At 49.0% G+C, this 27,786-nt stretch overlaps 2 protein-coding genes across 16 annotated transcripts in view; one reads left to right on the top strand and one right to left on the bottom strand.

Annotated features, from left to right (window-relative positions):
* On the top strand, positions 1-23,307 carry PRKAB1 (protein kinase AMP-activated non-catalytic subunit beta 1). 3 transcript variants are annotated; one of them, XR_005022605.1, is made up of 8 exons: positions 1-516; positions 2,827-2,990; positions 4,524-4,617; positions 4,902-5,016; positions 7,057-7,190; positions 8,706-8,774; positions 13,026-13,197; positions 21,624-23,307. XR_005022605.1 is itself a non-coding variant. In XM_036874611.1 (7 exons), the coding sequence occupies exons 1-7, from the start codon at positions 358-360 to the stop codon at positions 9,104-9,106; spliced, it is 813 nt and encodes a 270-aa protein (XP_036730506.1). In that variant the 5' UTR covers positions 8-357; the 3' UTR covers positions 9,107-10,380. The 3 variants fall into 3 exon arrangements, 1 of the variants encoding a protein (XP_036730506.1); XR_005022604.1 differs by lacking the exon at positions 21,624-23,307 and adding an exon at positions 17,646-18,457; XM_036874611.1 differs by lacking the exons at positions 13,026-13,197; positions 21,624-23,307 and adding an exon at positions 9,029-10,380 and having other exon boundaries at positions 8-516.
* The window catches only part of CIT (citron rho-interacting serine/threonine kinase), a 165,300-nt gene continuing 156,114 nt past the window's right edge, over positions 18,601-27,786 (bottom strand). For 7 of the 13 annotated variants that reach the window (XM_036874604.1, XM_036874598.1, XM_036874600.1 and 4 more), the window contains 6 exons: positions 27,319-27,427; positions 27,092-27,220; positions 26,500-26,580; positions 24,819-24,897; positions 24,507-24,686; positions 19,193-19,938 (listed from right to left, as the gene is read on the bottom strand). In XM_036874604.1, the coding sequence (XP_036730499.1) occupies positions 19,551-19,938; positions 24,507-24,686; positions 24,819-24,897; positions 26,500-26,580; positions 27,092-27,220; positions 27,319-27,427 (966 nt within the window). In that variant the 3' untranslated portion in view covers positions 19,193-19,550. Of the gene's footprint in view, positions 18,756-19,192; positions 19,939-20,316; positions 20,544-24,506; positions 24,687-24,818; positions 24,898-26,499; positions 26,581-27,091; positions 27,221-27,318; positions 27,428-27,786 lie in introns of those variants that run through there. The other 6 variants (XM_036874601.1, XM_036874605.1, XM_036874606.1 and 3 more) reach the window with 2 other exon arrangements.

The raw sequence follows: 27,786 nt of genomic DNA, 5'->3' as shown, positions 1-27,786 counted from the left end.
CGCGCTTCTCCCACCACAGCCACTCCCAACCCTGTGGGTCGGGTCGCTTTGCGCGAGTGCCGGAAGCGGAAGTTGCGAAGACGTGGGGGAGTTCTTGGGGGAGAGTCGAGTTATCCTAGCGTTCGGTGTGTTCGCTCTGCGGCAGCCTGAGCATCAGGTAAAGCGCAGTTGTGAGACTTCGGCAGCCCTGCTCCCTGGCTCAAGCCGGATCCCGACCCCGAACCCTAGCCTGAGGGGTGTGGTGCTCGGTGCTCCGACTCTTTCCTAGGGTCCTGGTGGAGGTACCGGGAGTCACTTGTCCTTCCCTTGGAGTGAGGCCCCCCGTCCGGCTTCCCGGTGTCCCCGTAGACCTCCGCCATGGGCAACACGAGCAGCGAGCGCGCTGCGCTGGACCGGCAGGGCGGCCACAAGACGCCCCGAGGGGACAGCTCGGGGGGCTCCAAGGATGGGGACAGGCCCAAGATCCTGATGGACAGCCCCGAGGACGCTGACCTCTTCCACTCCGAGGAAATCAAGGTAATGGGGGTGTGGGACTCTGATTCCCCTTGACTAATGTTGAAATCTCCTAGATCCCTCCCCTCGTATCCCCTCTAATCATCAGAAGTGGGAGAGCCCTCTTAGCAGCTCAGGAACCTGTGTCTAATTACCGATATGAGAAAGTCACCCCGAGGGAGGAGGAATTCACTTCGTTTAACATCATTAAGGAAAAGGCAGCTCTGAGACAGGTCCAAATTCTTAATTAATTAAGATAGTGGCACTAGCAGTAATTGAGTCCCAGTCTCTGCTTTTCTCAGGTATAATTAATTTCACGGCTCTGAGAAATCTTCCACCACCTTTACGCAGACTGGCGCTTTTTGTAATAGTTTTGCAGTTAATTTTCAGTTTTGGAGATAAACCAGAACGTGTGTAAGGTGAACGTAGAGTCGAACAGCTGACCGCAGCTGCCAGAGGTCTTTAGTTCTGCTGAAAACTTGTGGTTCACCCTTTAGAGCAGGCATAGAAAAGTAATTTGACTTCCGGAGGTCAGTGAGTAAGTGAAACATCAGCCCGAAGGAGGCAGCCAGCTGCGCAGCTTCTCTCGCTTGTTGTTTATATATGACTTAATATCTTAAACAGGCCAAAGCAAACATTTTTGCAGGCTAGATTTGGGCGTCCTGCTGCAGTCTGCCTTAACTCATTAAAAACTCTAAAGGCGGTTCTCGATTCCTGGTTCAGCCGCTTTCCTGCTAACCACCTGTTGTGGTCAGTTTCTAGGGGCAGAGCCCGGTCCAAGAATACTTAGTGATTCTGGCAGCTGCTATGTATGTGGTATATCCTAAAGAAATGACCAACTAAGTACTTAAAGGGCACCGCAACAAGTAGGTTTGGGAAAGATGACAAACACCTCCTTCCCCCTCCGACACACACATTCTGTTAGTATCTAGTTGCCTATTAATCATTATTGTTCATTAGGCTAACGGCTTGGCAGCTCATCCCAGCTGTACTCATTTTTCCTCAGATGCTGGCCTGGGTGATCGCATTATTATCTTATATCCTCACCTGGATCTTGGCTTTGAGGCTAACCTATAAAGAGCCTGCTTTTACTTGGCCCTCCAGCCTGTGATTTCAACTTGCTTTCTGAATTTGTTGCGTTCCTGAAGCTGTGTGCAAAGTGAACTTTGGAATCCTGTTTTTCCAATGATTTGACATCTCTTCCCCTAGAAATAATTTTGGCCCAAGGGCAGCCGTTTAAGACACCGTAAGAATCAAACTACTTTCTTTAAGAAGTATTTGTTCTTTTGCTGTTTTAAAACTCTTACGAGAACTGTTCAGCATACAGATGATCTGTAGAGAATGATTTAAATAATTTCCATCATCATTTCCACAGAAGTTACTGAAATGATGTAGCAGACACACTGGATTGAATGCTCGGATACAAAAAAAAAAGTCATGAATTCTTTTAACTATACTTGTTCACCATTTTGGCTGTGGCTAGTTGTCACACCCTCAGTGGAAAGTGATTGCAGTCTGTTATTCTTTAATCTGTAGATTTTGTTAAAGGTCACAGAATGCGGGTCTCTTTTAAATGAGCTCAGGTCAGTATTTGCAATGAAAGTGCTAGAAACCTGCTCCAGACCTTTTAAGAGTCTGTCAGAGCCTAGAACTCCTGCTCTTTGGCTTCTGACTAGGAAAAATGTACGAGATCCGAAACCACACCCAGAGTCAGATGTGTTTTTTTTCTCTCGTCCTGGAATACCTCCTTTATACAGCGCTGCCCATGTAAGAAGTTACTGTTTACCGTAATGAGGGTCAGTCTCTGTCTTATCTTTTTCTCCCTGGTGCCTGGACAGCACTCAGTGATGAGCTTTTGCCTTCCTCTGCACCTGGGTTTGCCAGTTTTCAAGCTGACAGCTCTGGAATTGTCCCTAATAAATTTTCATGTACTTCAAATCTTGCTTAATTAAGGGAGGAAAATGACGTTTATTAAGCTCATCTCAAATTCATCACCGCCTTCTTGCAAGTGAGCTTTATAACTTCTAGAATTTTGACGACGACCTCCTAAATAACAGCAGTAACAGTAGCTAATAATTATGAAGCGCCTACTCTGGGTCCGGCACTCTGCAGAGCATTTTACATGGGCTGTCTTGTCTCACTCAGCCTTCACAATAACCTTACGAAAGAGTTGCTTTTATTATCTCCATTTTGCAAGCGAGTTAACGAGCCGGTCTGTGAACCTGGGTAGTGACAGCTGCCTCTTTAGAATGAATTGTTAGTATGAGGGTAATTGTCTCTTGCAGGGAGCTCACTAATGGCTTCCTGTTCCTGAGTCAACCACTCTGCTTCCAGGCTCCGGAGAAGGAGGAGTTCCTGGCCTGGCAGCACGATGTGGAAGTGAACGACAAAGCTCCTGCCCAGGCTCGGCCAACCGTGTTTCGATGGACGGGGGGCGGAAAGGAAGTTTACTTATCTGGGTCCTTCAACAATTGGAGTAAACTGCCCCTCACAAGAAGGTAATCGCCTGGGTGTGTTCATCTATTTGTCTTAACCCAGGGCTGCTCTGGTTTCTGAAGGACTCCTGTGGGTGAACAGAAGAGGATGTTTTTATAAAGTCGATGCTGAATGGAAAAATAGTTGTGCTTAATAATTCACAGGGTTCACATCTCACACACCAAGGAGTCGCGCTAGGTTTAGAGCACACTTAGAAGAAAACGTTGCTCAGTAACGAGCATTTCCGTTTCACAGACACCTTTCGCTTCAGATAGTCTAGCTTTGTGTCTATTTAGGCAGGACTTTTTTCAGAAAGAGAACTCTATTCCAAGCGCAGTGGACAGAGCGGGATTTGAGTCCTTGTTGGCTGAGCTGAGCCTCAGTGTTCCTCTCTGTGAGAAGGGAACGTTGGACCAGATGATCTCCGAGCATCCTTCTAACTTGGACTCTGTATCACTTTTGTTTGAAAGGTACACATTATGTAGGCGCCATTAGCACGACTATAGCCAAACACTTGCTCAGACACCCTAGCATGGACGGCTGTCTCGAATTGTCAGTGGAAAAGCATCTTCACTAGTAAGTCCTCTTGATGAAACAAAGGAAGAAATCGTGCCCTGCTGGGCCAGGCCTGGTTCTTGATAAGGAGCCGCCTGCTTTTCCAGGGGTCCAGTTGGTGTAGGAGGGGGCGACTCAGCCCAGTTACAAGTCATGCTAGTCGGGAGAACAAAACAATCAAATGAGAGAGGTTTCGTGGAACCCTTTTTTTAGTAGTTAAACGAGTTGCTTTAGTGAACTGTTTGTACATCTTATGAAATTGATCCCCTGTCCTGAGCTAGGCAAGCTAGCAAAGGGTAAAACTTGGTGGGCAGCTTGCTGTTTATCTTGTGCTGCCATCCTCCTTGGCATCCAGGCTGCCAGGTGTTATTTTGCACACAAGTTGAGGACGAATGACTGTTCGTTGACCTTTTTTTTTTTTTTTTTAAAGCTTTTAAAAAAAATTTTAATTAATTAATTAATTTATTTATGGCTGTGTTGGATCTTCGTTTCTGTGCGAGGGCTTTCTCCAGTTGCGGCGAGCGGGGGCCACTCTTCATCGCGGTGCGCGGGCCTCTCACTGTCGCGGCCTCTCTTGTTGCGGAGCACAGGCTCCAGACGCGCAGGCTCAGTAGTTGTGGCTCACGGGCCTAGTTGCTCCGCGGCATGTGGAATCTTCCCAGACCAGGGCTCAAACCCGTGTCCCCTGCGTTGGCAGGCAGATTCTCAAGCACTGCGCCACCAGGGAAGCCCCTCGTTGACCTTTTGATGGTAGGAATGTGGACTCCTGGTGTTTGAGCAAAGCGAGTTTTCCAGGAAACCTCTTACGATGCCGCTTCCTGGTAGCTTTTCTAGATTGAGATTATACTGAATTGTCTAAATTGGTTAAAAATGTTTATTTCTCGTACAGCTGAACCCTTAATTTTACGTGGAAGTTTTGTTTTGTTCCGTGGCTGGTCTTGCAAGTCAGCTAAGAGGGCAGCCCACCCCGCTAACATCGTCTGCTTCCTTTTTTCTTGCAGCCACAATAACTTCGTAGCCATCCTGGACCTGCCCGAAGGAGAGCATCAGTACAAGTTCTTCGTGGATGGTCAGTGGACACACGACCCTTCTGAGGTACGCTTCCTCCCGCCCTTGGTCCTCTGGCCGCCCCCATGATCCAGACAAACCACCTTCCCTCAGAGACAGCTGCCAGGTCCCTTTGTCCTGCTGGCCGAAGTCCCTGTGCGTGGCCGAGCTCGATAGCAGTGCTCCTTGTCAACCTGTTAGCATCCTTGACGGAGATGAGCAGGTGGGCTAGCCAGGAGATGAGGCCTTCCAGCCAGGGCTGCTCGATCCTCTAAAGAACACCTCTGGAGACCTGCCACGTTGTGATTTCTGCCTGTCTTGTCTCTTCCCAGCCGATAGTGACCAGCCAGCTTGGCACAGTAAACAACGTCATTCAAGTGAAGAAAACTGACTTTGAAGTATTTGATGCTTTGATGGTGGATTCTCAAAAGTGCTCCGATGTGTCTGGTATGAGCAGTTATTTTATACCACGTGTGTGCAGGTGGGGGCTGTATAGTTTAGAAATACCTTGTTTCTCTTGCCTCTCGCTCTTGAGCGGGAGCCGCCCAATCGGTGGATGTCCGTAGCTCCCCAAAGAGCCACAAAACTAATTCCTAACTCTATGTCAGGTCAGGTTGCTAAAATCTAGCTCTGAGGGACCCGTAAGTCATTTTTTTGGTCATCTCCAGGATTCCGTAGGTCTGCTTGGCCACAGAGAGCAGACACTGGAAACGGAACCAGAGCTTGATCTCGTGCCAGGGGCAGGCCCAAGAGCCCCTGGAGAGTTGCATTGGGTCGATGAGGGGCCAGCACTGGGGAAGCCAACCTGCTCAGGGCACCTGGAGAGTTTCAGCCCGACAGGTGATAAACTGACCCCTCAGTGACCTTGGCATCATTTGCGTGGTCCACGAGCACCTTGTCAGAATCCCTTCGGGGGAGAAAGGCTCACCACAGAACAGGCTACACAGCACAACCTGCTCAGTATGGTCCTAGTAAAACTCTCCCATCTTCCAGGAGCCATCCGATCATCGAACTTTCAGTAAATTGCTTTGCATCCAAACCCACAGGAAGGAACTGCTTGGAAACGGTACATGCTACGCAGGGAGAAGGGTGCGCTGGCATCGACAGTGTTCGCACCAGCTGCACTGCCCCTTCTTGCAGGGCCTTAAGCCGTCCCAGGACCCCTGTGGGAAGCAGCGAAGGTTCCCCGGGACTGTGCCTGACCGTCTAGGAAAATGGGTTCAGTTCACAGGATGATTCTTCATTGTCACCTGCCTGGACCTGGAGGTCCTGCCCCCAGCATCTCTTAACTCTTTATCAGCTCAGAACTCACACTGACAGGTGGGCCATGTGGCTGAGAAGTCATGTTATTGAGCAGGAGTTGGAAATCCAAAAACAGCGTTCTCTTCTCTGGATAGCTAACTGGGCGTTTAGAGAAGTCATTTCTGTTGTATTCAGACAGGTGGGAATTGGGGGTGGGGGAAATGCCCAGATACCCCTTACTTGCTGATAAGTGAAATTTTAGGCCACAATCCAAAGCTTTTAGTCAAGATTGTGCAGCAGAGGTTGCCTGGGGAAAGGAAGCTGACCCCTCGCTGCTGGGAAACCAACTTGAGGCTCTCCATACTCTTCTCATACTTAGACATTCCCTTTCTCAAAATACATATTGACTCCTAATGGCTCAGTTTCCTGCTGTGATAGGGCTGGGTTATGTGAAGGGAGTCTGTCCCCTAGAGAATGACGTGGAAGGAATTGGCGGAGCCGAGCCATCTCAGCTTTACGGGGACAGCACGAGTCTCGGTGGCCAGACACATCCCAGGTGTCCTTTGGATCACAGTTCAGTCCCCGCCAGCTGGCCAAATGTCGCTAAGTGATCGGCTTCGAAGCTTCCGGAACACTGCACTTCTAGAAGCTTCTTAATATATCTGTATAAGGGGGATACTCCAGCATGAGTTTAAGAGGAACCGGAGAGTGATGGAGGCAGAGAGCCTTGAGAGGTCAGGTCTTCGACTTTTCGTTGTTTTAGTTTTGAAATGCGCCGGCGCCTCTGTGTGAACAGGCTGCTTCATCTTCGGTTTGCTTCTGGCTGCTGGCGCGCCTCACTTGGGCCCAGCCGCATAAGCCTCCCTAGAAGCCTTGAGCTTCTGTGCCGTACTTGCCGGCCCGGCCTGCAGTGAGGAGGACGCGTCGGCCTGCGGTGGCTGTTGGGTCAGGTCGCTGTGAGCAGCTTCCCATGACTCTGTCCCAGACTCACTGCTTTGCCACGAGTGCTGTCTGCCACCAGAGCGTCTGAATTCACTACTTGAGTTTCATGCCTGTCACCGGAATTCCAAAAGTGTTTTCTCATTGCCTCTGCCCTTCCCCCTTGGGGCCAGTATATCCTTCAAGAGAATATAGATCTGTACTGAGGGAACAGGAGACGTGGAAAACTAAACGTCACCACAAATTGAGACTGCTCCCAGGACTCCTGATTTTCCAAGTGAATGTCCTGTCACCATCTCCCAACAGAGCTGTCCAGTTCCCCCCCAGGACCCTACCACCAGGAGCCCTACGTCTGGAAGCCAGAGGAGCGGTTTAAAGCACCACCCATCCTCCCGCCGCATCTTCTCCAGGTCATCCTGAACAAGGACACGGGGATTTCCGTGAGTAACCAGGCGTCTGCCCAGACCATCCTCCACAGTCATGTGCAGCTGCTTCGCTCTGTGCACGTCTCGCAAGGCAGCTCATGAAAATGTTCAGTGTCACCCATCGGCGTTAACTGCCGGGGTCCCCCTCTGACGCGGGAACGGGCGACTCACAAGATGTTCCCAGAGTGGGCCTCCCCATCCCACAAAGCCTTTCTGAGCCCTTCCTCTCGTGTTCCACTCCCACCTCAAATTTCATGACAAAATATATAACCGCCTCTTCTCAGTAAGCTGCGTGGTGGAATTCCTCCTCTGGCCCCCAGATTTTAGAATCTTGTTTGGCTGCGCTCGGGATGTGGGATCTTAGTTCCCCAACCAGGGATCGAACCCACACCCAGTGCAGTGGAAGCGCGAAGTCTTAACCACTGAACTGCCAGGGAAGTTCCAGAATCTAGTTTTAATCACCAAATTGCTTTCAGAAACCTCAGGGCTCATGGATCAAAATTTGGGGTATGTGGGTAACACACATTGCCTCTGGGAAATTGATATTACTTGTAAAAAGAAGTGCGCTTCCAACTGAGTCCTGAAGAGCACCCCATTATTCCCTGCGTTTGATTTTCCATCCCGCTTGACCTGAACTGCCCGTTGCCCCGGCTCTGGGCTCTGCAGCGTAGCCGTAATTCTTGGGAGTCCAGATGTTCTTCAGCCTTGTCCAAGCCGCCACCTGACAGGCAGACGCTCCAGGGTGATCAGGTAACTGCTGCTGCTCTAGACGCCACACAGAAGTGGGTGCACGTGTGCTGAGCAGGGGGCTGGAGGCGCACACGTGCAGGCACCCCCGCAGCAGTCACGGTGTGTTTCCCCAGGAACTCGCTGTTCCTGGGGCCGCCCCGCCCCAAGCACGCACCTGACAGCTGAGCCGGCTTTTACTGGATGCTTTTTCTGTTTTGAATTAGCATTTATAAAATTGGGGAGTGTACGTTGGGGGAAAAAAAAAAGAAAAACAAATCTGGATTTCTGGCTTCTCTGAAAAAATAGGGAGATGCGGCAACATTGCCGGTCGTATGTGAGCTCTTACGGAGTGAGAGCGCCTCTCCCCTTCCCCGGTTACCCAGCGCATTCTTCAGGCTCCCCGTCTGAGTCTCAGGGACCAGGGACGTGAGTTTGCAGCACACTGCTCAGGAGCGTTGAGTATTGATCGTTTCTTCCCGCTTTTTCTAAAAGCACCTTCACTGCACAGCTTTCTTCCTGCCCCTCCTCCAAAGAGAGGACAGAGCCACGGCCCACAGCCTAGATGAAGCCTGGCCAGTGCGCCCAGCAGACACCCCGAGAGCGCCCCTTAGTTGGAGCACCAGGCATGACCCCTCGCCCACCCAGTCATCGTGCACAAGCCCTTTCACTGCCTGACAAGGAAGAAAGGGGCCTGAGAGCCTGCCTCCTTTCCTCTGAAATCCAGTGCCGTGAAACACAGGGGAGAATCTCCTTGATATCCAAATCTTAAGTGCACACACGTCTGCTTTTGCTCCCCCGCAGTGCGATCCAGCTTTGCTCCCTGAGCCCAACCACGTCATGCTGAACCACCTCTATGCACTTTCCATCAAGGTAAGGACGTGTTTGTTACTTAAGCTGTGTTTCTCCAAGTGTGCTCTGAGGCCCCCTAGCGACGGCACTGCCTGCAGTATCGGTACTTACCTAAAGGGCGGCTTCCGGGACCCGACCCAGACCCGTAGGCTCCTCTCCCGAAGGAAGGCCCAGGAACCTGCTTTTATTCAGACCGCCTGATGATTCTCACGCTCCCTAAAATTTGAGCCTCCTGACTTAGTCCTGCCTTTGATGATTTCCGCCCTCTTCCTCAGGACGGAGTGATGGTGCTCAGCGCGACCCACCGGTACAAGAAAAAATACGTCACCACCTTGTTATACAAGCCCATATGAAGAGCTGGGAGCCAGCCATGGGCCCCGGGAGCAGCGTGCACCGCCGGGCTCCACGCGTGCATGCTTCTCGCTAGACAGGATGGACTGTAAATTTCCCATTTCACGCTCTTTAGAAGACATTTCATACCCGCCCTACTCCTACTTGAAGGTTTGTTCCAGACACAGCAGCTCCTGGAGCGCCTCAGTCTGTAACGGTCCTCTTAGCACCCGGTGGCTGTGAGCCCCGGGGCTCATCAAGGCTGAGGGGGGAGGAGGGGGAGCAGACGGTCTGCACCCCACACCGCAGTGCAGAGGACGGTGCAGGCCTAAATTTACATCCTCTGAACTGGTCACGGAGACTTTTCTTAAGCCAAAAAGGAACCCGAGCCACTTTGCTGGTGGAAATCTGGGAAGCAGGGGCCAAGGCCACACAGAATCTCTCATCATGTTTGTGTGTGTCTTGACTTGTCCCTGCTGAGGCCTGGCTGTGGACCTGACAGCGAGTACGGCATTGGTCCTGCCGGTCCTCTGAATTCAGAGCAATAGATCGTCTTCCATTCCCTGCTCCAGGGAGGCATAATTTCTATAGAAATTTGAACCTGTCTAATTTCCAGATGAAGTTTTACAATTGTTTCTTACACTTATGTGCACTAAGTATTTTTTTTAACCAGAGGTGACTGACTGTACAGCCTTAGGGCAATTTTTAAATCACCCCAACTAGACTGTAGATCATGTGAACCGTGCTCAGGACACACTTGGAGAACCACGGCCGGATTCCTCCGTTAAGCCGGACGATCCTGCGGGCTGACCACCGCTAGCTGCAAGGTTGTCCAGCTTTTTATTAGAATCGTAATGAGGTGACAGTGTTAGCACGAGAATTTTGGAGAGGCGCCCTACCCTAGCCTGTGCCACCTCGCTTGGGACCTCTGGGCCCTCCTTAGCAAAGAAGGCTGTAGCAATTGCTGTGGCTTATTCTGGAAGGAATTAGAACTTGGGGCAGCCCTCTGAATTTGTGTGAGGAAGACATCCTTTGGACCAAAGCGAACCTCTCCACACGGCTTGGAGATGCCGGAGACATGCCCGTTAGCGGGGTTCCTGTCCCCAGGTCGGTGGAAGCTGTCGTCCTTCGCTGTGTTCCTGCTGGGAGACGGAGGAACCATATCCCTGGTGTCTCACATTTATTTGGTGAACCTGAGTCTGGGCTACCCTTTTTTGTTACTGTTTCCAAAACACTGAGTTACTGTCACCTTGATGTACAGGTTTCAATAAAGCTTTGTAAAGATAACGGACATGCACTTGGAGGAAGGTTTGATTTCGTGCAGTCGTTTGGAGAAGAGACTGGAGCTCTCCCCGAGGTTTATTCAGTGCAGTGCTTTTCAGTCTTTTTCCCGCCTTGGCACACACTGAAGATGGTACCATCCTTGTGGCACTCTGGGGTGAGCGGACAGGGCAGCTCGGCTCCCTCCCGGGCTGAGGGCCTTACCCTGACCCACCTATTCTGCACACAGATTAGAAGGCCGTTAAGAGGCTGTAAAATTGAGCCCCGTGGAACCGCTCAACCACAGGGGAAGCTGAGGAAAAGCAGCAGTGAAGGCCCCTGGCTTGCGCAAGTTGCAGCATCCCCGGTCCGAGGTCTTGCTGCTTCTTGCTCATTGACAGGCACCACAGGGGAGCCTGGGATCATGACACCCTCTTGGAAGACCCCAGGATGTTCTGGAGTCAGCTGTGCTCACCAGCTAAAAGGGCTTCTGTCCCTTCTACCAAAAAGATGGAAGGTGACAGTGTCCCTTTAGTAATAAGGCTTTTCTTCCCAGGCATCAGGAAACGTGTAAATAAATTTAAGAGAAAAGGGAACCCCTCAGGTCATCTGGTCCACTTGAGGTGGAGAGTAGCTCAGAAAGCATTCCTAGCTGGGTAATTAGCCGTCTCACTCTGAAAACCCAAGTGATGTGGGAACCCTAGATTTAGGGATTGGAGGGATTATTTAAGTAGACTAAGGAAATACACAAAAATCATCTATCCAAAACTGAATCAAAAATTTTTTCTAGTTTTTTAAAATTATTGAAGTATAGTTGATTTTATAGTATTGTGTTAGGTTCAGGTCTACAGCATAGTGAGTCACTATTTTTTGTAGCTTGTGTTTCATTGTAGGTTATTATAAGATATTGGGTATGATTCCCTGTGCTATGCAGTAAATCCCTGTTGCTTATCTATTTTATGTATAGTAGTTTATATGTGTTAATCCTGTGCCCCTAATTTGTCCCTCCCCTCCCTTTCCCCTTTGGGAACCGTAATTTTGTTTTCTGTATCTGTGAGTCGGTTTCTGTTTTGTGTATACAGTCATTTGTATTATTTTTAGATTCCACATATGAGTGATAGCATAGAGTATTTATGTTCTCTGACTTAATTTCACTAAGCATAATATTTTCTAGGTCCATCCACGGTGCTGCAAATGACAATATTTCATTTATTTTTATGGCTGAGTAATATTCCAGTGTGTATGTGTGTGTGTGTGTGTGTGTGTGTATACACACACCACATCTTAAGTCAGTCGTCTGTTGATGGACACCTGAGTTGCTTTCATGTCTTGGCTATTGTAAGTAGGGCTGCTGTGAACATGGGGTACGTGTATCTTTTCGAATCAGTGTTTTCATTTTTTTCTGGATATATACCCAGGAGTGAAATTGCTAGATCCTGTGGTAGTTCTATTCTTAGGTTTTTTTTGAGGAGCCTCCATATTGTTTTCCACAGTGGCTGCACCAATTTACCTTCCCACCAACCATGTAGGAGGGTTCCCTTTGTTCCACACCCTCTCCAGCATTTGTTATTTGTAGACTTTTTGATGATAGCCAGTCTGACCTGTGTGAGGTATTACCTCATTGTGGTTTGGATTTGCATTTCTCTGATAATTAGGTTTGGATTTGCATTTCTCTGATAATTAGCAATGTTGAGCATCTTTGCTTGTGTCATCTTTGAAAAAAATGTCTCTTCAAGTCTTCTGCCTAGTTTTTGATTGGGTTGTTTGTTTTTTTTGGTATTGGGTTGTATGAGTTGTTTGTATATTTTGGAAATTAACTCCTTGTTGGTTGCATCATTTGCAAATATTTTCTCCCATTTTGTAGGTTGTCTTTTCATTTTGTTGATGGTTTCCTTTGCTGGGCAAAATGTTTAAGTTTAATGAGGTCCCATTTATTTATTTTTGCTTTTATTTCTTTTGCCTTGGGAGACTGAAAATGCTGCTGTGATTTATGTCAGAGTGTTTCGCCTATGTTCTCTTCTAGGAGTTTTACGGTGTCGTGTCTCACATTTGGGTCTTTAAACCATTTTGAGTTTATTTTTGTGGACCAAATATTTTTGGAGTACAATTGAAAATACATAGCTAAGCTCAAAAGTATAAAAGGGGTATATTGAAGTACCAGAATTGAAGAAACCGTTGCTGTGTTGGTGGGCTGTGAGCGTGGCCCCTGGCCCCATGGTGGAGACTCGGGGGTGGGGGTGGGGTAGGGCCCAGCCATAGGCCTCCAGAACCGGGGTTTGACACCCTCACCTGGATAGGAAGCCCGCTTCATGAGTTGGCCCAGAAAAGCACTGCCTTTTCTGTAGGAGGGTTAGAGAATCTGGCTGCTGGCCTGAGTCAGGGCTCAGAGGGAGTCATCAGCCCCAGGCTGCAGGGGGAGACATCACGTTGGAAAATCTCACCTGCAGATCAGCTCTACTCACAAAGTTCAGATGAAGCCAAGCCAAAAATCCAGTGTAAAAACTAATTTGGAGCCAGTAAACCCAGTAAGAGTCTTCTGCAGCCCTGGGGCCACGGGGGACTCCTAGGGGAGTAACTGCTAGGGTGGGGAGATGGAGCCAAAACCACAGAACCCTGGGACGTGGGTGTCAGCATTCTCCACAGCTGTTTGTGTGTCTAAAAGACTTCATTTTCTTTAAAAAGCAACACAAAAGGAAGTCCCCCGTGGTCCAGAAGACTGCTAACAGACCCAGGTGAAAGTCTTTATACCCAAGAAGCTAAAAGTAATGGAGATTATTTCATGGATATGGAACAGGAGACCCTGTTTGGTCCAAATCACAGAAGCAAAGCCACACTGAGGTGTCCTATGACCCAGGTAATGCTTTCTCTATTATGGGTGAGGACTGGTTACATGGTTGGTTAAAGTGTAACTGAAATTGCTTTTGAATGAAGATATTTTTTTTCTCCAGAAATGTATATACAAATGAATTTATGGAGCCAAAGGTAAGGTCTTTAAATTACTAGTGGGTAAAGTGGTATTGCAAGGTAAACAGAACCGTATGTCACCATATTGAAACCAAAGATCAAAGGACCCAGGCAAGGTCTTTTCCTTCCCTCTGGTCAAAGCCTGGCTTCATGTTAGAGTCGGCCGTCCCCCCCACCACCCGCTCTCCCGGAGTGTGGACACTGGACTGAGGTTAGGGATGTCATCCAGTTCAGTGCCTGACTAGCTGTGTGACCTTGGGCAAATCACATGACCTCTCTTAGCCCAGTTTCCTCTCCTGAAAAATGGAAGCGGTTGGACTAGCACTAAATGATTCCTAGGGCTCCTTTCACTTCGCATTGGGAGCCACAAAGCTTTTACACCATGAATGGGATATGGCCACAGATAGGAAGTCCAGGGCCAGAAAAGGAGAAAGTGCCAGCACTGTAAGCTCAGCTAGGAAACCTCCAAGATGGAAAGACACAGCATCAAAGTGATGCCGTGCATGGCTAAGGTCAGAGACTCAGCCAGCCATCTCAGGGAAAAGCAAAATTTCATTTTGTTTAACTCAGTTACTTGTAGATGAGCATGATTTCATTTCTGAGCGTGAACTCAATTCTCCTGATACATGACCCTCCACCAGTGTTTACAAACGGTTTGAGTGCACTGATGAAGACCCAAGTCTCTGGGCCACTCAACCCTCCATCCAGCTTTTTAGCACCTCACTTGATCAGCAAATTAGTGGAGAAAAGAAGCTAGAGCCTTCTACCCTGGAATGCCAATTTTAATTGTCTTCAGGAGAAAACAGTAAGCTACGAACGTATGTACAAGTCATTCCAGCTAATTGTAAAAACATCGACAAGGGCCCTCCTAAGAGTCACCGCTGCTGTGAGTCAGGCCCTTGGAGAACCAGTGCCCTGCCTCTGGGGTCAGCCACTGAGCTCAGCTCCCACAAGTACCTCATCTTTTTTTGTCCTAAAGACAGCCAGAGGGCCTGAGCCTGGGTGAGGATGCCAGCCTTCTCTACCTGCCAGGAGTGCATTCACCCATTTCATCTGCAAGACTCAACAGCAAGTGAGAACAAGAGACAGCTCCAGTTGTGTGTACCCTGGATCAACTTTATTTTCCCTTTTTGTGGTTCTCTGGAAGGACAGGCTGAGTTGTGTATAGCAGTAAAGTCATTTCCAGAGTTCTTTACCTCTAACAACCCCTCCAGGGCAAACAGGAGTTCCGTTAATCATTGACAGACTCAAGAGAAAGCCAAGCCATCTGTGCAGTTCCAGATTTCCACTGCCCTGCCCTCCCAGCTTCGGAAGATAAAAGCCTCAACGTTTGACTAGGCAACTGATGAAACATTTTCTCATATAAACACTGTGCCTAGAGCCACAGTCTCCATGCTTTTGGCACCGTGAGCGATATTTAAACTGCCAAGAAAGAAACCTAACTGGAACAGGCCGAGCTTCCTCGGCCTCAGCACTGTTGACGTTTTGGGCCTGGTAACTTTCTGTGGACGGTGGGCACGCGGGCCGCCCTGTGCCTTGCAGGGTGTTCAGCAGCATCCCTGGCCTCTACCCACGAGGTGCCAGTGGTACCACCAGTTGTGACAACCAAAAATGTCTCCAGATATTGTCAAGTGTCCTCAAGGGAAGGGAGCCAAGTCACCCCTAGTTTAGAACCACTGGAGCAGGCCAGTCTGTTGTATTATGAGACCAAAAAGCTTAGCTGGTCCCACCCCTGTGGGCCTAGCATTATTGCTTTAGACTTAAATCTGCATGAATATTTTCTAAAGCAAATCACATTCAAGAGGCCCAATTCTGAAGACAAACTAGCTGGTCAGTCCTGTTAAGCACATCATCTCTTTTTGGCCTAAGTCTCCAAATCCTAAAGTTTCATAGTTATGAAATTTGCTTTGCAAGCAGCTTCTTTAGTCTCGTGAAAATTAAGTTGTAAGAGCAGAAAATGTGATGTCTAATTTTGTGCTTAAGAGGTAGGAATAGCACCATGGACGGCTGGGCCTCAGATTGTGGTGTGGCTGAGTAATTTGTTGTTTCTTTGAGGTCCTTGCTTAGGGTCCAGAGAACCTTTCTGGCACATTCCTCTTGGAACCAAACCATGTTTACTTATGCTTCTCAAGTGTTATGTGGCTGCCAGGAACCCTCAGGACAATAACTGAAGCGGTATTCAGTGGACTTTTTCTAATTTTATAAGGAAAGAAAGGTTCCAGCATTTTACTTGTTCATCTTCCAAATTATTTTCATTCTTAGAGTTGGCAGATTTTTATCCCCAGCAGTAAAAGAGAAAGGAACAGAATAGAATCGCAAGTACGACTCCTGTCACAGGGCGAGTCGGCTGCGACCCTGCAAGTCAGAATTTGACTGTGGTCAGATTACTTCATTGGAAAATAAAAATTGAAGACTGAAAGCAACAGGAACCATGAGAAAATTACCATTTGCCAAAACCAATGTTTGTCTGGCTCAACAAAGTTTATACCAACAAAACTAAAGCAGCTTAGAAAAATTTACCTTGCAGACTATAAAAATTCATTTAGTTAAAAAGAGAAGTATCTACATTTTAAATTACCTTGATCCGGATTCCTCCCTCCAGAAATCTATATCATCAAAACCGGTGGCGTTATCCTAATGGATGAGAGGAATTGAAAGGTGACCTGTTTTTTTCGTTTGTTTGTTATTAACCGCATTATAGGAGAGCTGGGTAGTCCATGCTCCAGTAATCCTTTCAAAGTGGCCCGACTGCCTTAAGGAGCTTTCCAGTTCTGCAGTCCTATAAAGTGACCTTAATAGCCAGTTCATGGTTCACTGGAAGTAATGACCAAACTTCGACAACATCGTACTTCTGGAAGAGAACGTCACTGGTCTCTTGATTCCAGGAGAGCAGCTTGCTCTAAGCCCTGTGTGGCTCTCCACCCCCCACCCCCAGAAGAAGCCTCCCCTGAAAGGAAGGACGGTCCCATGCCATGCTCCCAAGCTTAGGCTGACAGTGGCAATACTTTGGGTTTTTATGGGCTCTCTTAAGAAAAGAAGAGGTCTTGCACTAAGGCAAACATTTTAGATCATTGCTTTATTTGACTATTTGTTCAACAGAGTTCATTCCTCTCAAGGTGGATCTTGAACCGTTCCTTGTGATCTTTTCCTCGTTCTGAATAAAAAAGGTAATGAAGAAAAAGCCTGTACTTTTGGACCTAGAATCTTATTTATGCTAATAAGCTTTGACTGCAATTTTGTGTTACGATATTTCCTGCTGGCATCTCGGTAGTCACACGGAGCTCCCCACACTCCAGTGAAGATGGCTGTCCACAACTACCACCGTTGAAACCAAAAGTAAGAGTTGAAAAATGCACCTTTTACAATAAAAAAGTAGAAACCAATTCAATATCCTTTTTTTTTTTTTTACGAATATAAAGTTTCTTGTAAATATGTACAGTCTTTGAGCTAGTTCTATAGCAGGAAGCATTTCACAAATGAGACGCACGATATACACTTTGAGGGCTAAGAAGCCCATTTCTCATGGAGATCCTAAATGAGATGCCAAGACTAAAACACCAATTTCCAGTGACCTCTCCAGATACTTGTGGACCAAGAGACAGAAACTTCAGCAAACATTCAGTCAGATCTGCCCTGGAGGAGGGAGGGGATGCAGTGTGACCCCAAAGACGAAGCAACGTATAGAACGCGACAGCATGACACTGGCCAAGGATGCGACAACGTGGAGGAAGGGCCGTGGGTGTTTCAAACAGGAAAGCACTTCGGTTAAGAGACGAGCAGGAAGGAGCTGGGACTCAGGCCAGGTTGCAATCTGGAAAGTGAGCTGAACCGTGGACACGGGGTTAAAACGCGGTCACGTTCGCCAGCTGCGGCGGGAACAGGTCTACCTGTCAGCTTACCTAGGATGTGCCCTGGTGGTTTGAGGTGTGGAGAAGCAAGAGAGGCCTGGTGGGAGATTAAAGGCAGAAATAAGGCCGCTAGTTAGCTTGCCAACTGCAAAGCCTCTAGTTGGTTCTTTACCGGTTGCCAGGAACCTCGCACTGCCGGAGGGGAGAGAGAAACTGGGTGAGCCGCACGGCACCTAAGGAGGGCTTCCCCGCCCGGCTGGGGTGGGAGAGTTGAGCTGCGGCTTCCTTCTTGAACTTCCTCGTCTTAGTCTAGCCCTAGGGAGAGGCTCGTTTGGGAAGTCACAGTCTTCATGGGGTAGAACCTGGTGGATTGTGTGTGAGCAGAGTTGTCTGCGCGGGCGTCAGCAGGGAGGTGTGCAAGTGTGCGGTGTGGTTTGCTGAAATCCTTCTCTGGTCGTAAGGCTTGAGCGTTTGGTTTTTGTTTGTTCAGTGCTACAGACTGCAGCTTGTGGCCGGTGAGTTGGCAAGTCCCAGAGGGTCTCGGTTCGGCGGGAGCTATGGGGTGGAACTAGTGCATCGGCAGAGCCACCCAAGGGGGCGGCCAGGTCGGGGGGCAGCGCATGCAGTGAACCGCCGTGCAGAACTCCTGGGGCTCTCTTCCCACCCCGGGGAGCCGGGGAGAGTGCGCCATCACGACAGGAGGTGAGTGCCCCCGGCCCCTGCCTGGACCCGGAGCCCCATCGGTGCTGGGCTCAGAGCAAGTCTGTTGCATGCTTTCCTGGCCAAAGCTACATGGAAAGCGGAGACAGGAGGCCGGTGGGTGACGCTGAGGGGCAGGGAGGGAAAAGCTCCTTGTGGTCCCTTGGCCCCAAGTCACTGCCTCTGAGCCGGGCCCGATGACCTCCGTACATTCGCAGCTGGTGGGAGGGGAAGTCGTCAAGGCCATAAAAGGCAATGAGAACGGTAAACATTTGGCTAAGATGTCACCCTGGGTAAGACAGGGCCATCTGTGAGGATGGACTGAAGGAGAGAGTGGACCTAGGTGAGAGTGGACCTAGGTGAGCGTGGGAGGTTAGCCAATGACAGGGGCTCTTCTACGATACATGTCGGTAGTAAAGACCTGATTGTGTGACCTGCTACAAATGACTACAACAGGAAATACGGTGCTATTCAAATCTATTAAGAAGTCTGTTGTCTTTAAAAAAAAAAAAAAAAGAAAACAGAAAAACAAAAACCCAACCAACCCTAGGATCTTAAAGTAGCTATTAATTAGGATTCTAACCACGTCGTAGTTAGCCCCCGGTTGGTTTCCTGTGATGAACTGGTACAGGCTAGAGCTAGGTACAAAAGTTTATGAATGCTTTGAAAGAGTAACAAAGTGCAAAGAGGGTGACTGCAGGAGGGTGCCGGCAGCTCCCAGGAGCCCCAGCCCCTCCTGGCTGCAGGCTGTCCGTGCTGAGGCGGGTCTGGGTCCAGCTGCGCTGTGGGCACTGGGGGTCCCTTTCAGCAGCGTTCCATAGTGCGGTTGGTGTTTTCCTGCAGATCAAGATGAGGAGTTGGGTTTTCTGGCTGAGCTTTATACTGAAGACTGGTCCCAGACCTAGGAGCAGGAGGGCAGAGGTCAGAAATCGCTGTGCTCACTTTGCAAACAGGAAGCCCAGACTGGGGTGTGCAGGAGCACGTGGCCTCTCCTTCCTGCGCTGAGCCGAGCGCGACTGGCACAGCTACCCCTCCGAGCTCGCAAAACTCACCACAGAGTCCCCAACACTACGTAAGTACTTCTACTGTTATGCACCCCATTTTATCCATAAATCAGAGGAGATAAGGAAAAACATGTAAACGGCTTTTCCCCCTCCCTGTAGCGGCAGGGGTGCCAACAGTGAGCTGCAGGCGGCAGCAGGAGAGTGCGAGCCAGAACACTGGCCCCTGGCGCCGGCTGGCCTGCCGACGAGGCACCATGCTCGAGCCTCCGCGTGCCCTTGGGGGCCCCTGGTCTTCAGCACATCCCTCCATCTCCTCAGTTGCTAACCTAAAAATTACACAGGTAATAAATACATGCACGTGATTTAAAAATTTTGAAAGGTTCAGAGTTCTTCTAGAAGGCAACCACTGTTACCAGTTCGGTGTAGCCTTCCAGAGAAACTGTTGATGTATATATGTTTGAAAAAGTAAGGCATCGAACCTTTTGAATAGCATGTTATCACCTGTGTTTAAGAAGGGTGACTATACATCCGTATTTGTTTGTATGCAGAGAGGATCTCTAGAAACTGTGCACGCTGGCTGCCTCCGGAAAGGGAACGCCATAGCCCTTGGCAGCTCTTACGGTTTGAGGTGCACACGTTATCCATTTGCACAGCAGGAAGCCCCTTCTTAAGACGTTCTCTTCCTAAACTTGTTAAGTCCCGCAGACTCCGAAGTACGGTAGTGGCGCCCCTTCCCTACAACAGTGGCCCCTCGGGGATGAGGAGGGTGCCTCACTCACCTTGTTGACCTGGGACAGCGGCGTCCTCACGGCTCCCACGGGCAGCCGGCCCCTGCTGCCGTCCTCAAACAGCCTCCCGGGGGAGCGCTCCCTGCGCGTGCTGAGCATGCGGCCGGGGGACTTCTCCCGCTCCAGGGGGCGGCCCGGAGACTTGTCCCTGCGCAGCTCGGTCCGCCCCTCGCGGTAGCGGTGCGGCGTGCCGGGCTCTCGCGGGTGGCTGGGGCCTTCGGGAGGCGCCGGGCTGGAGGCCACGCGCTTGGTGATGTGCTCGTTGTACGTCGGCGGGCCTCGCTTGTTGGGGCTGCGGCAACGGGAGAGGAAGGTGGGGAGCTGAGTCGTCACAACCCAACGGGGCAGCTTCCTCCTCCTCTGAGGCACCCGTGCCCCCGTCTCACCACGCGTTATTAGAAAAAGGCCCCACCGGGAATTCTTCGAGCCGCTTATCTCGACAGTGAGGCCAGGGAAAGAAGGCAGCGGTGAGAACAGAGGGGAATCAGGCTTCCTGGTCTCGACACAGGCTTTCTGCTGAGCGCCCACAGCGTGTCGGGCCCTGTGCTAAGCTCTTCAGGTACCTTAACTCATCAGATCACCCTAACAGCAGCTCTGCAAGCTAGGAACAGCCGTGACCCTCGTCGTACAGACAAGAAGCTGGAGACACAGAGAGGCTGCAATTCCAGTGCAGGTCAGTGTGACGTCGTAAACCCCATACTCTACCCCGCTGACCTAGTATTTTCCAGAGCCTAGAGGGCACAGAAAGAAGTCTTCCTTGAGGGGTTAAGCCTGTACTCATCGCTGTCAAGCTGCCAAAGCTGCCCCACTCCTGGGCCTTTGTTGGGTCACCTCTCCTTCCAAGTGGCTTTCCAAGAGTCTTTGGGGCATCCGATGCCAGAGGTGTAGGGATCAGGCCTGATATAATTAGGAGATATATGATATAATTAGGAGACTAAGGAGGGCAGACGAAAACAGTAGAGCTGGCTCAGAAAATGTTTGAACAATTTGTATGACCAATCCGAACCCTCCACCCAGCCCTGGATATGTCAGATGAAGATCTCACCAGACACGGCCCTAACCACCTCTCTGAAGAAGCAAGATCCAGCAACACAGACAGACAGGACTGACACACAGCCTTCAGTGTCAGTTCCTTCCCACCCCTGATGAGCAGCCAAGGTACTCAGGCCCTTGTTATCTGAGCATAATTAGTGCGGGGAAAAGGCAGACTACTTAAAATGGGAGCACCATTTCATAGAGAATGTTACTTGGAGACATTTTGATTGATTGGGGCTTTATCTTGGAAAAGTAAAAGTAGAAATCAGGAAAATATATTTTAACCTAGATATTTTTAAAATCTAAATTACAATTGCAGTTACATGCTAAGAATGAACCAAGTATGAATCACACACTGATCTATTCTGCTCTAATTATCTCAACAAAATTGTATGCTAACATGCTGGGTGACATCCTTCACCAGCAGTGTTGTAATTTTTGCAGCAAAATCGTGAAGTCGTTTCTTAAATATTTGACGGTGCCACTGGTTTTCCCAAAGGCCTCTCTTAATCCTTGATATTTAAATCCTTCCCCTTTGGAAGGGACCAAACTTGTTGCTTTTTTAATCATCGGTCTAACTGTAAGGACTCTGTCTCGTCAGTGCCCGTAACGGAAAGCAGCTGAGCAGTGAAGACACCCAGTGGGGAGGGGAGGCTCTAGAGCAAGTTGGAGGGCCAAATCCAGACAGATGCCTGCTTTTATTAAGTTTTACTGGAGCATGGCCATGCCCATCCGGTTTTTGTGGTCCAACAAGAAAGTTGAGCAAATGAGACAGGGGCCGTATGGCCAGCAAATGTGAAAATATTTACTATCTGGACCTTTACAGGAAAAGTTTGCCAGTTCCTTCTCTACAGTAAAATAGATTGGTGGACAGAGCAGAAATAACTGTCTTAAATGGTCAGTCCATTATAAATAATTTCATTCTCTTGCTTCCCTATGCAGCTCAAAATGTGGAAATTCCAACAACCCACGCTCAGAAAGCCAGAACTTTCTTGTGTGTGCAGCAGTAAAATTTGAGATAAACCTTGATTTCAAGAGGTCGAAATCTGAGCTATCTTCATCTCTTGTCATGTGGCTTTGTGATACAGAAGACAAAAAAAGAAATTTCAAGTAAGAGTATCATGTTAAGCCGATTTGTAATGGAAGAGAAATTATAAAGCGTGTCAGGGGCCCATCGTAAAGCAAGCTCACTGCCCAGAGGAAGAAAAGTGACTCAAGGAAGGCCATTCGAGAAGTCAGCTTAGGTTGACGGGATAAAGGAAAACTCGTCATTCTGGGCAGAGCGGGCCATTTTCCATCTCCAAATCCCTTAATAACCAATGCTCTACCACATCAATTTTATGTTTGTTTCTTGCAGAGAGTTACATTTCCTGCTCTGCTAAACAAACAGACCGGGGCAGTGCAGCCTGCAGTGAATCACATTCTCCCAAGCTGGCCTTCTACATTCTGGACCTGCCCAAAGCAGACAGCAACAAAAAGTTGCGGTTTTATAAGCCAAGAGACAACTAAAGGAAACTGCTGGTTTTCCAGACATGCCTGGCATCAGCAGGAAAACAACAGCATTATTTCTGCCCCTTGTTCACAGGAACTAGAACCATTTTCCACGACAGAATAAGTTAACTCCTTACAGAGACACCATATCATCTCAAAAGGAAGATGCCTGGCCATCTAACTAGTGAGGCAGTGGAGAAAAGAAAGAAAAAAATCTAATTACAGTACTTGGGCTGGTTCTTGGCATGACTGACTTGGAAACTAAATAAAATCTAGACATTGTCAGGAGAGGACTACAGCCCTTTGAGCAGTCACTCCTGAGGCAGGATCAAGCCAAAAAGTGAGAAGCAGCTGGTTCTTCAGCACTTCTGGTTTTCCAGCAAGTTCCTGGGACTAAAATCACACTGACCAAACATTTCTGACCAACACTTACATTTCAACAAAAGAAACAGACACTATTCGTTAGGACATAGTCTCAGAACATTAAATTGACAACTCTCTTTTCTAAGATCTAAGCAGCATTTCATAACATTAGAGGTGGTTCCTTTACCAAACTGAGTCCCTTGAGAATAAAAACCATCTTGTAGCCCCAGACATTGTGTCTGGCACATGGTAGGGGGTCCACATAACTATTTATAGGGTAGACATGTGGGGTTTGTAAACCAGTCCACAAAATTAAAACCCTAGGTCAATTAAATAATATTCCCCTGGGTTAAATAAGCTTATCTCCTTTGTGGACCAGGATCTTAAAATTACACATCTCAGACCTACACATCTAACCGAATCTGGCTCCGGGCCCTGGGTGTCAAGACAAAGCCAGTCCCACTTCCACACACTGCTGGTGGGATAACTAAAGGGTACAGCCTCTAGGGAGGAAAACTCACCAACATCTATCAAAATCACCAACGCCCATCAATTCCTTTTCTAGGAATTCATCCTCCAGATAGATTCCTAAGCATGCAAAATGAATGTACAAAGTCATTTACTACAGCAACAGACTGGAAACAACCCAAACATCCACTGATAAAGGAGCAGTTAAATAAGGTATAGTCATGTGAACGAATGCTATGCAGGTGTTTAAAAAAAAAAAAAAATGAATACTTTGGATACTGACATGGAGCAATCTCTAAGACACAGAAGAGTGTGCACAGGATGCTATCGCCTGTATTGAGAAGAAGGGGAAGAGCACTTCCAGAATGGCAGAGTAAGGACTCCCGAAAACCTGTTTCTCCATAGAAACAACAACAACACTGGCAAAATTGTCAAAATCAACCTTTTTGGAACTCTGGAAATTAACCAAAGTCTTGCAACAATTCAAAGAGTGTTTATGCAAGAAAATGTGCAATATTCACCACCCCGGTCTCCCCAGATCTGCAGTAGTTTTGAAACCAACAGCCTTGTAACCAGCTGTGAAAACCAGCACCCTGGTAACCCCTGGAGGGAGTACATTAGGACTGGAGCTTCCCAAAAGCCCCAGCCTCAGAAAACTGCCACTATCTGACCTATCTGGCTCCTCCCTGGAAAAAGACCATCCTCAGGGCTTGTTTTTAATTGACCTGATTCAGGTCTTCCTCTAGAGAAATGCCCTATCTCTAGACGTTCACCAAAAAAAAAAAAAAATTAATGGCTACTGTTTAACATGGCAAATGCCTGAGGCAGTAAGACCAGTTGGGGAAAACAAGAGGCTAGCTACAACACTCAAAAGGAAGTCCTGCATATTCCTGGGGATCTGTAGGGCCACACACACACAGGTAAGCTTGTCACATACCCAGGAAAAACCTACGAAGGCCTCAGTCTGTCAGCCACAGCTGACTCTGAGTGCTGAAGGTGTGCCCCAAAGCACAAACACAACACGGTCGCTCAGCAAAGGGTGGGTTCAGTGCATTTAAGGAAATCTCTTTCTAGTCATTCAGCTGACCACTACCCTCATCAAGCAGAAACTTCAATGGCTGCACATAACAACGGACACAGACTACAGAATTAGTACAAGAGTCACTAAACAAACAGTGACAACAACACACCCAGGGAGGGGAAGGGGGAGCTGATTTTCAGAGCTGCCACGTTGTATTATTTGAAATGTTCAGTTTTCAACAAGAAAAAATTTACAAGGCATTCCAAGCAAGAGTAAATAAATAAAGTACAGCCCATATTCAAGGCCTCATTTCTTCTTTTACAAAGGGGGGCAGTGAAAATTTTCCTGATGCTTATAAAGGACTCAATGAGTGGCCTGAGCTTTGAAGATTGGGAAACTTTCAGCCAGTTTGGCAAGATATCCTTCTGCTTTGCAGGAAAGCACTTTGCCCCCTGTGATGAGGAGGAAGAGAGGTGCGTTACCTGCGGGAGGTGGACGGGCCCCGGTGGTGGTCAGTGCCGGTCTCCTTGACGAGGTTTCCTTTGCAGCAGATGACCCTTAATTTATCCTGATACGAGGACGCCAGGTAAATCGCTCCCGAGGAAATTGCAGGGCCCAGGTAGCGTGGGTTCGGGATTTCCAGGTACGCTCGGGCAGGGGTCCTGTGGAGTTCCAGGAGAGAGTCTGCATGGCCGGTCACCTCCACTGCTAGGTGGGATGAGAGGGAGCACCGCCCAGCCCCGACACCCAGACCCAACCGCTGAGCTTTTCAAAGCCCGGAGGGCAGTGCTTACCCCAGAGAGGAGCGGGCCTGGATCTCGATTACTTCGAGTGAGTTGAAGTGGGTCACAAACAGATAAGGTTCTCTGTAGGCTGCGTGGCCACCACCGAGCAAGAGCGTGGGGCGAGGGAGGGTTAACAGACAGAAGATCAGAACCCGGCTGCCATGCAATCCCTGAAGGAATGTACCCTACACGTGCACCCACATGCCTACATAATGAGGCATGTTCAAGTTTACCCCCTGCCATGCTGTTAGAGCAGAAGATGTGAACCGACTCAAGGCTACATGGTGGGGATCAGTTACATAAATCATGGCACATCTCTGGAATTCCGCACAGGCGTAAAAATGCATAAAGCAGCTCTCTATGCACTGATGTGGAAAAAACCCAAGGTGTAGTTGTACTTAGTGTGTAAAGCAGGGTTCAGAATACTGTATAAAGTGTGCTACCACACTGATTTTTTAAAAAGGGAGGGGGATGAGAATATATTTTTTAATGTGCCTGTTATTTGCATAAAGCACTGGAAGGATAAGAAACTCAAAAAAGTGTTTTCCTTTCGGGGAGGGGGAGGGGGAGGGAGACAAGTGATGTGGGTGAGACTTCACTGTAGACCTTTTTAAACTGTTTAATTGAATACATTTTCCTAAACAATTTGATTAAAAAAGACTAGGTTCATAGATGATTAAATATTTCTGGTCTGAGTACTATATTTCTATATCACAGTGTCACTCAAACTCTAGGATATAATGAGAGCTGTTTTTGGTCTTAAAGGGAAAAAGAAGATTATCACTATTACTCCTTGCAGTGAACTGTTCCTTCGGCATTAGTCATGCCTCCTAGTACTCAGGCCCTTGTGGACTCTCCTTGCCTGACATCAGGCTGAACCAGCAAAATGTGGAGGAAGCGAGAAGGCCTGCCAGCCCCCACTTTTGCACTCTTAGGAGAAGCCCACGTGGAGAGGAATGAGGCCTCCAGCCACCGGTCCCTGCTAAGCTCCCACCTGACGGCCAGCTCCAATTGCCAGCCACTTTGTGAAGCCATTTCCGACTTTCTAGGTGTCCCGGTGCCCCTGCTGACACCGCATGAAGCAAAACTGTCCAGTCAAGCCACAGAGGCTCAGGCAATGATAAGTAGTTGTTTTAAGTCACTCGGTTTTGGAACTTGTCATGAAGCAACAGATAAACGAAATAGCCTTGAATGGTATTTCAGAACATTCACACAGTCACATATGTACGTTTGTGTGTGTGTGTGTGTGTGTGTCCACCCTTTGACCCAGTAGCTCCACTTTTAGAATTTCTGAGCTGGGGATATTTAACAATTGTGCAAATTTTAGTGTAAATTGTTCATCACAGCATTGTTCACACTTACAAAAAGAATGGGCCTAATTAGAATTGGCTAAATTGACAGGTGTTCAGCGGTGCTGTGGGATGCTGTGCAGTCTTTGACGTGATTTAAATGAACTCACAGGGAATGGTCTCCCTTTCTGTCATGAGAGGCCGGCGGGTTTGGCTTATGTGGTTCTGCGTCAGGCCTCGGGATCTCTGCCCTGGACGCTTACGCGGTGATGCTTCACATGGCGCCTGGCATCTAAGGGAGCCCCAAGCACGCTGCTTAAGCCTAAAGGAATTCCACCTGCAGTTTCTTCCCGGGATACCAATTACTGGCAGAAAAGAGCCCCACACCTCGCCTCACCTACCGAAGGCCAAAGGTAAGCGACTCCACTTGAGATCATCTGTGCGGCTGCGTCTTCCATAAGAATCCACGAACACCCCAAACTCTGCAAGGAGGCAGAGCCCGGGGCATGAGCACGGCCAGAGACAGCGGTATCAGCGACACACGCTTTGATGGAAGAGTAAGGAATCCAGCCCAGGGGGCTTGGATTGTGAAAAACCTCAGGAGCTCTGCTGAGCCACATCTCTCGGGGATTTATTAAAGAAAGAGCGTTCGAGTGAAAGAGAGGAGATAGGAAAAGAAGGGGGAGACGGAAGGAGAAGAGTCAGGGAGTGAGGAAGGGGGAGAAACAGACCCAGAGATTTGGGGGGAAAAGAAGAAGGAAAGGGAGAGAGGAGAGGGAGAGAAAGGAGTGAGGAGCAGAGAAGGACAGAGCAGGCCGCTCTTGCGCTGGAGCTGGCTGGAGCCCGCGGGTGGGGCTGGGGCACCCGGGGGCCCTGGCGGTGCAGGACCGGCCCTGCCCCAGGCACACCGGCCACGCCCCCGCCCCGAGGACCCTGCCCGGGGCTGCGGTGCCGTGAGCGCCCCCATCGGCAGCGGACGGCTGCCGCACTCACCATGGAAGCAGAGCAGGAACTCCTCCCGCTGCCCCGCGCCGTTCACCTGCACGATGGACACAGGGAAACTGTGGGAAGAGGAGGCAAACACGGCAGGCGCCAAGGAATGGTCGTTCTTATCCAGGAATTCTGTAAAGGCAGGCAAGAGGCGGAGCCTCAGGACCCAGAAGGAGCCTGAGGTGGCAGCGGAGCCGGAGCTCCGGGCAGGGGGCGCACCCGGGCCCTACCCTCCAGCGTGTACTGCTTCATGTCAATTTCGTAGAATTTATTGGTTCCGATGAGGATACTGTAGTTGGTGAAGTGGACACAGCTGCAGGGCTCCGAGGTCTCGATCTCCTGAGACGGGGCAGAGAGGAGGATGTGAGCGCAGACTCGGGGTGGCCCCTGCTCTCCTCGGGCATCTAACCAAGCCGTGCAGGCACTGCCGCGCGACGTGTTCCTATTGTTTTCACACCAAGCGCATTCAGTCTCTTCACGTCCCTCACAAGGACCCACCATCCTTTTGCTACCTCTGGGTTCTATGCAACCTGAGACTAAGAAGGTCAAGTTGCAGCCAAAGAAAGGGTCAGAAACACCATTTCAATGAAAAGGTAGCATTCAAAGAGAGAGCTTTAAAACTACGACATTCTAATCAGAAGAAAGAGCCTGGAGGAATACACCAACAGTGGTGGTTAGAGGGAGTGGTTCTAGTTTCC

Source organism: Balaenoptera musculus, chromosome 14 (genome assembly GCF_009873245.2).
Source record: "Balaenoptera musculus isolate JJ_BM4_2016_0621 chromosome 14, mBalMus1.pri.v3, whole genome shotgun sequence".
Classification (NCBI taxonomy): Eukaryota; Metazoa; Chordata; class Mammalia; order Artiodactyla; family Balaenopteridae; genus Balaenoptera; species Balaenoptera musculus.
The sequence above is the reverse complement of the archived record's forward strand: the minus strand, read 5'-3'. Positions and strand labels throughout refer to the sequence as shown.

Bases quoted from the DNA above. Each gene is read 5' to 3' on its own strand.
- PRKAB1 (XM_036874611.1), top strand. From the start codon at position 358: ATGGGCAACACGAGCAGCGAGCGCGCTGCGCTGGACCGGCAGGGCGGC. The intron at 2,991-4,523 runs GTAATCGCCTGG...TTTTTCTTGCAG, and splicing joins AAACTGCCCCTCACAAGAAG to CCACAATAACTTCGTAGCCA. The intron at 7,191-8,705 runs GTGAGTAACCAG...GCTCCCCCGCAG, and splicing joins ACAAGGACACGGGGATTTCC to TGCGATCCAGCTTTGCTCCC.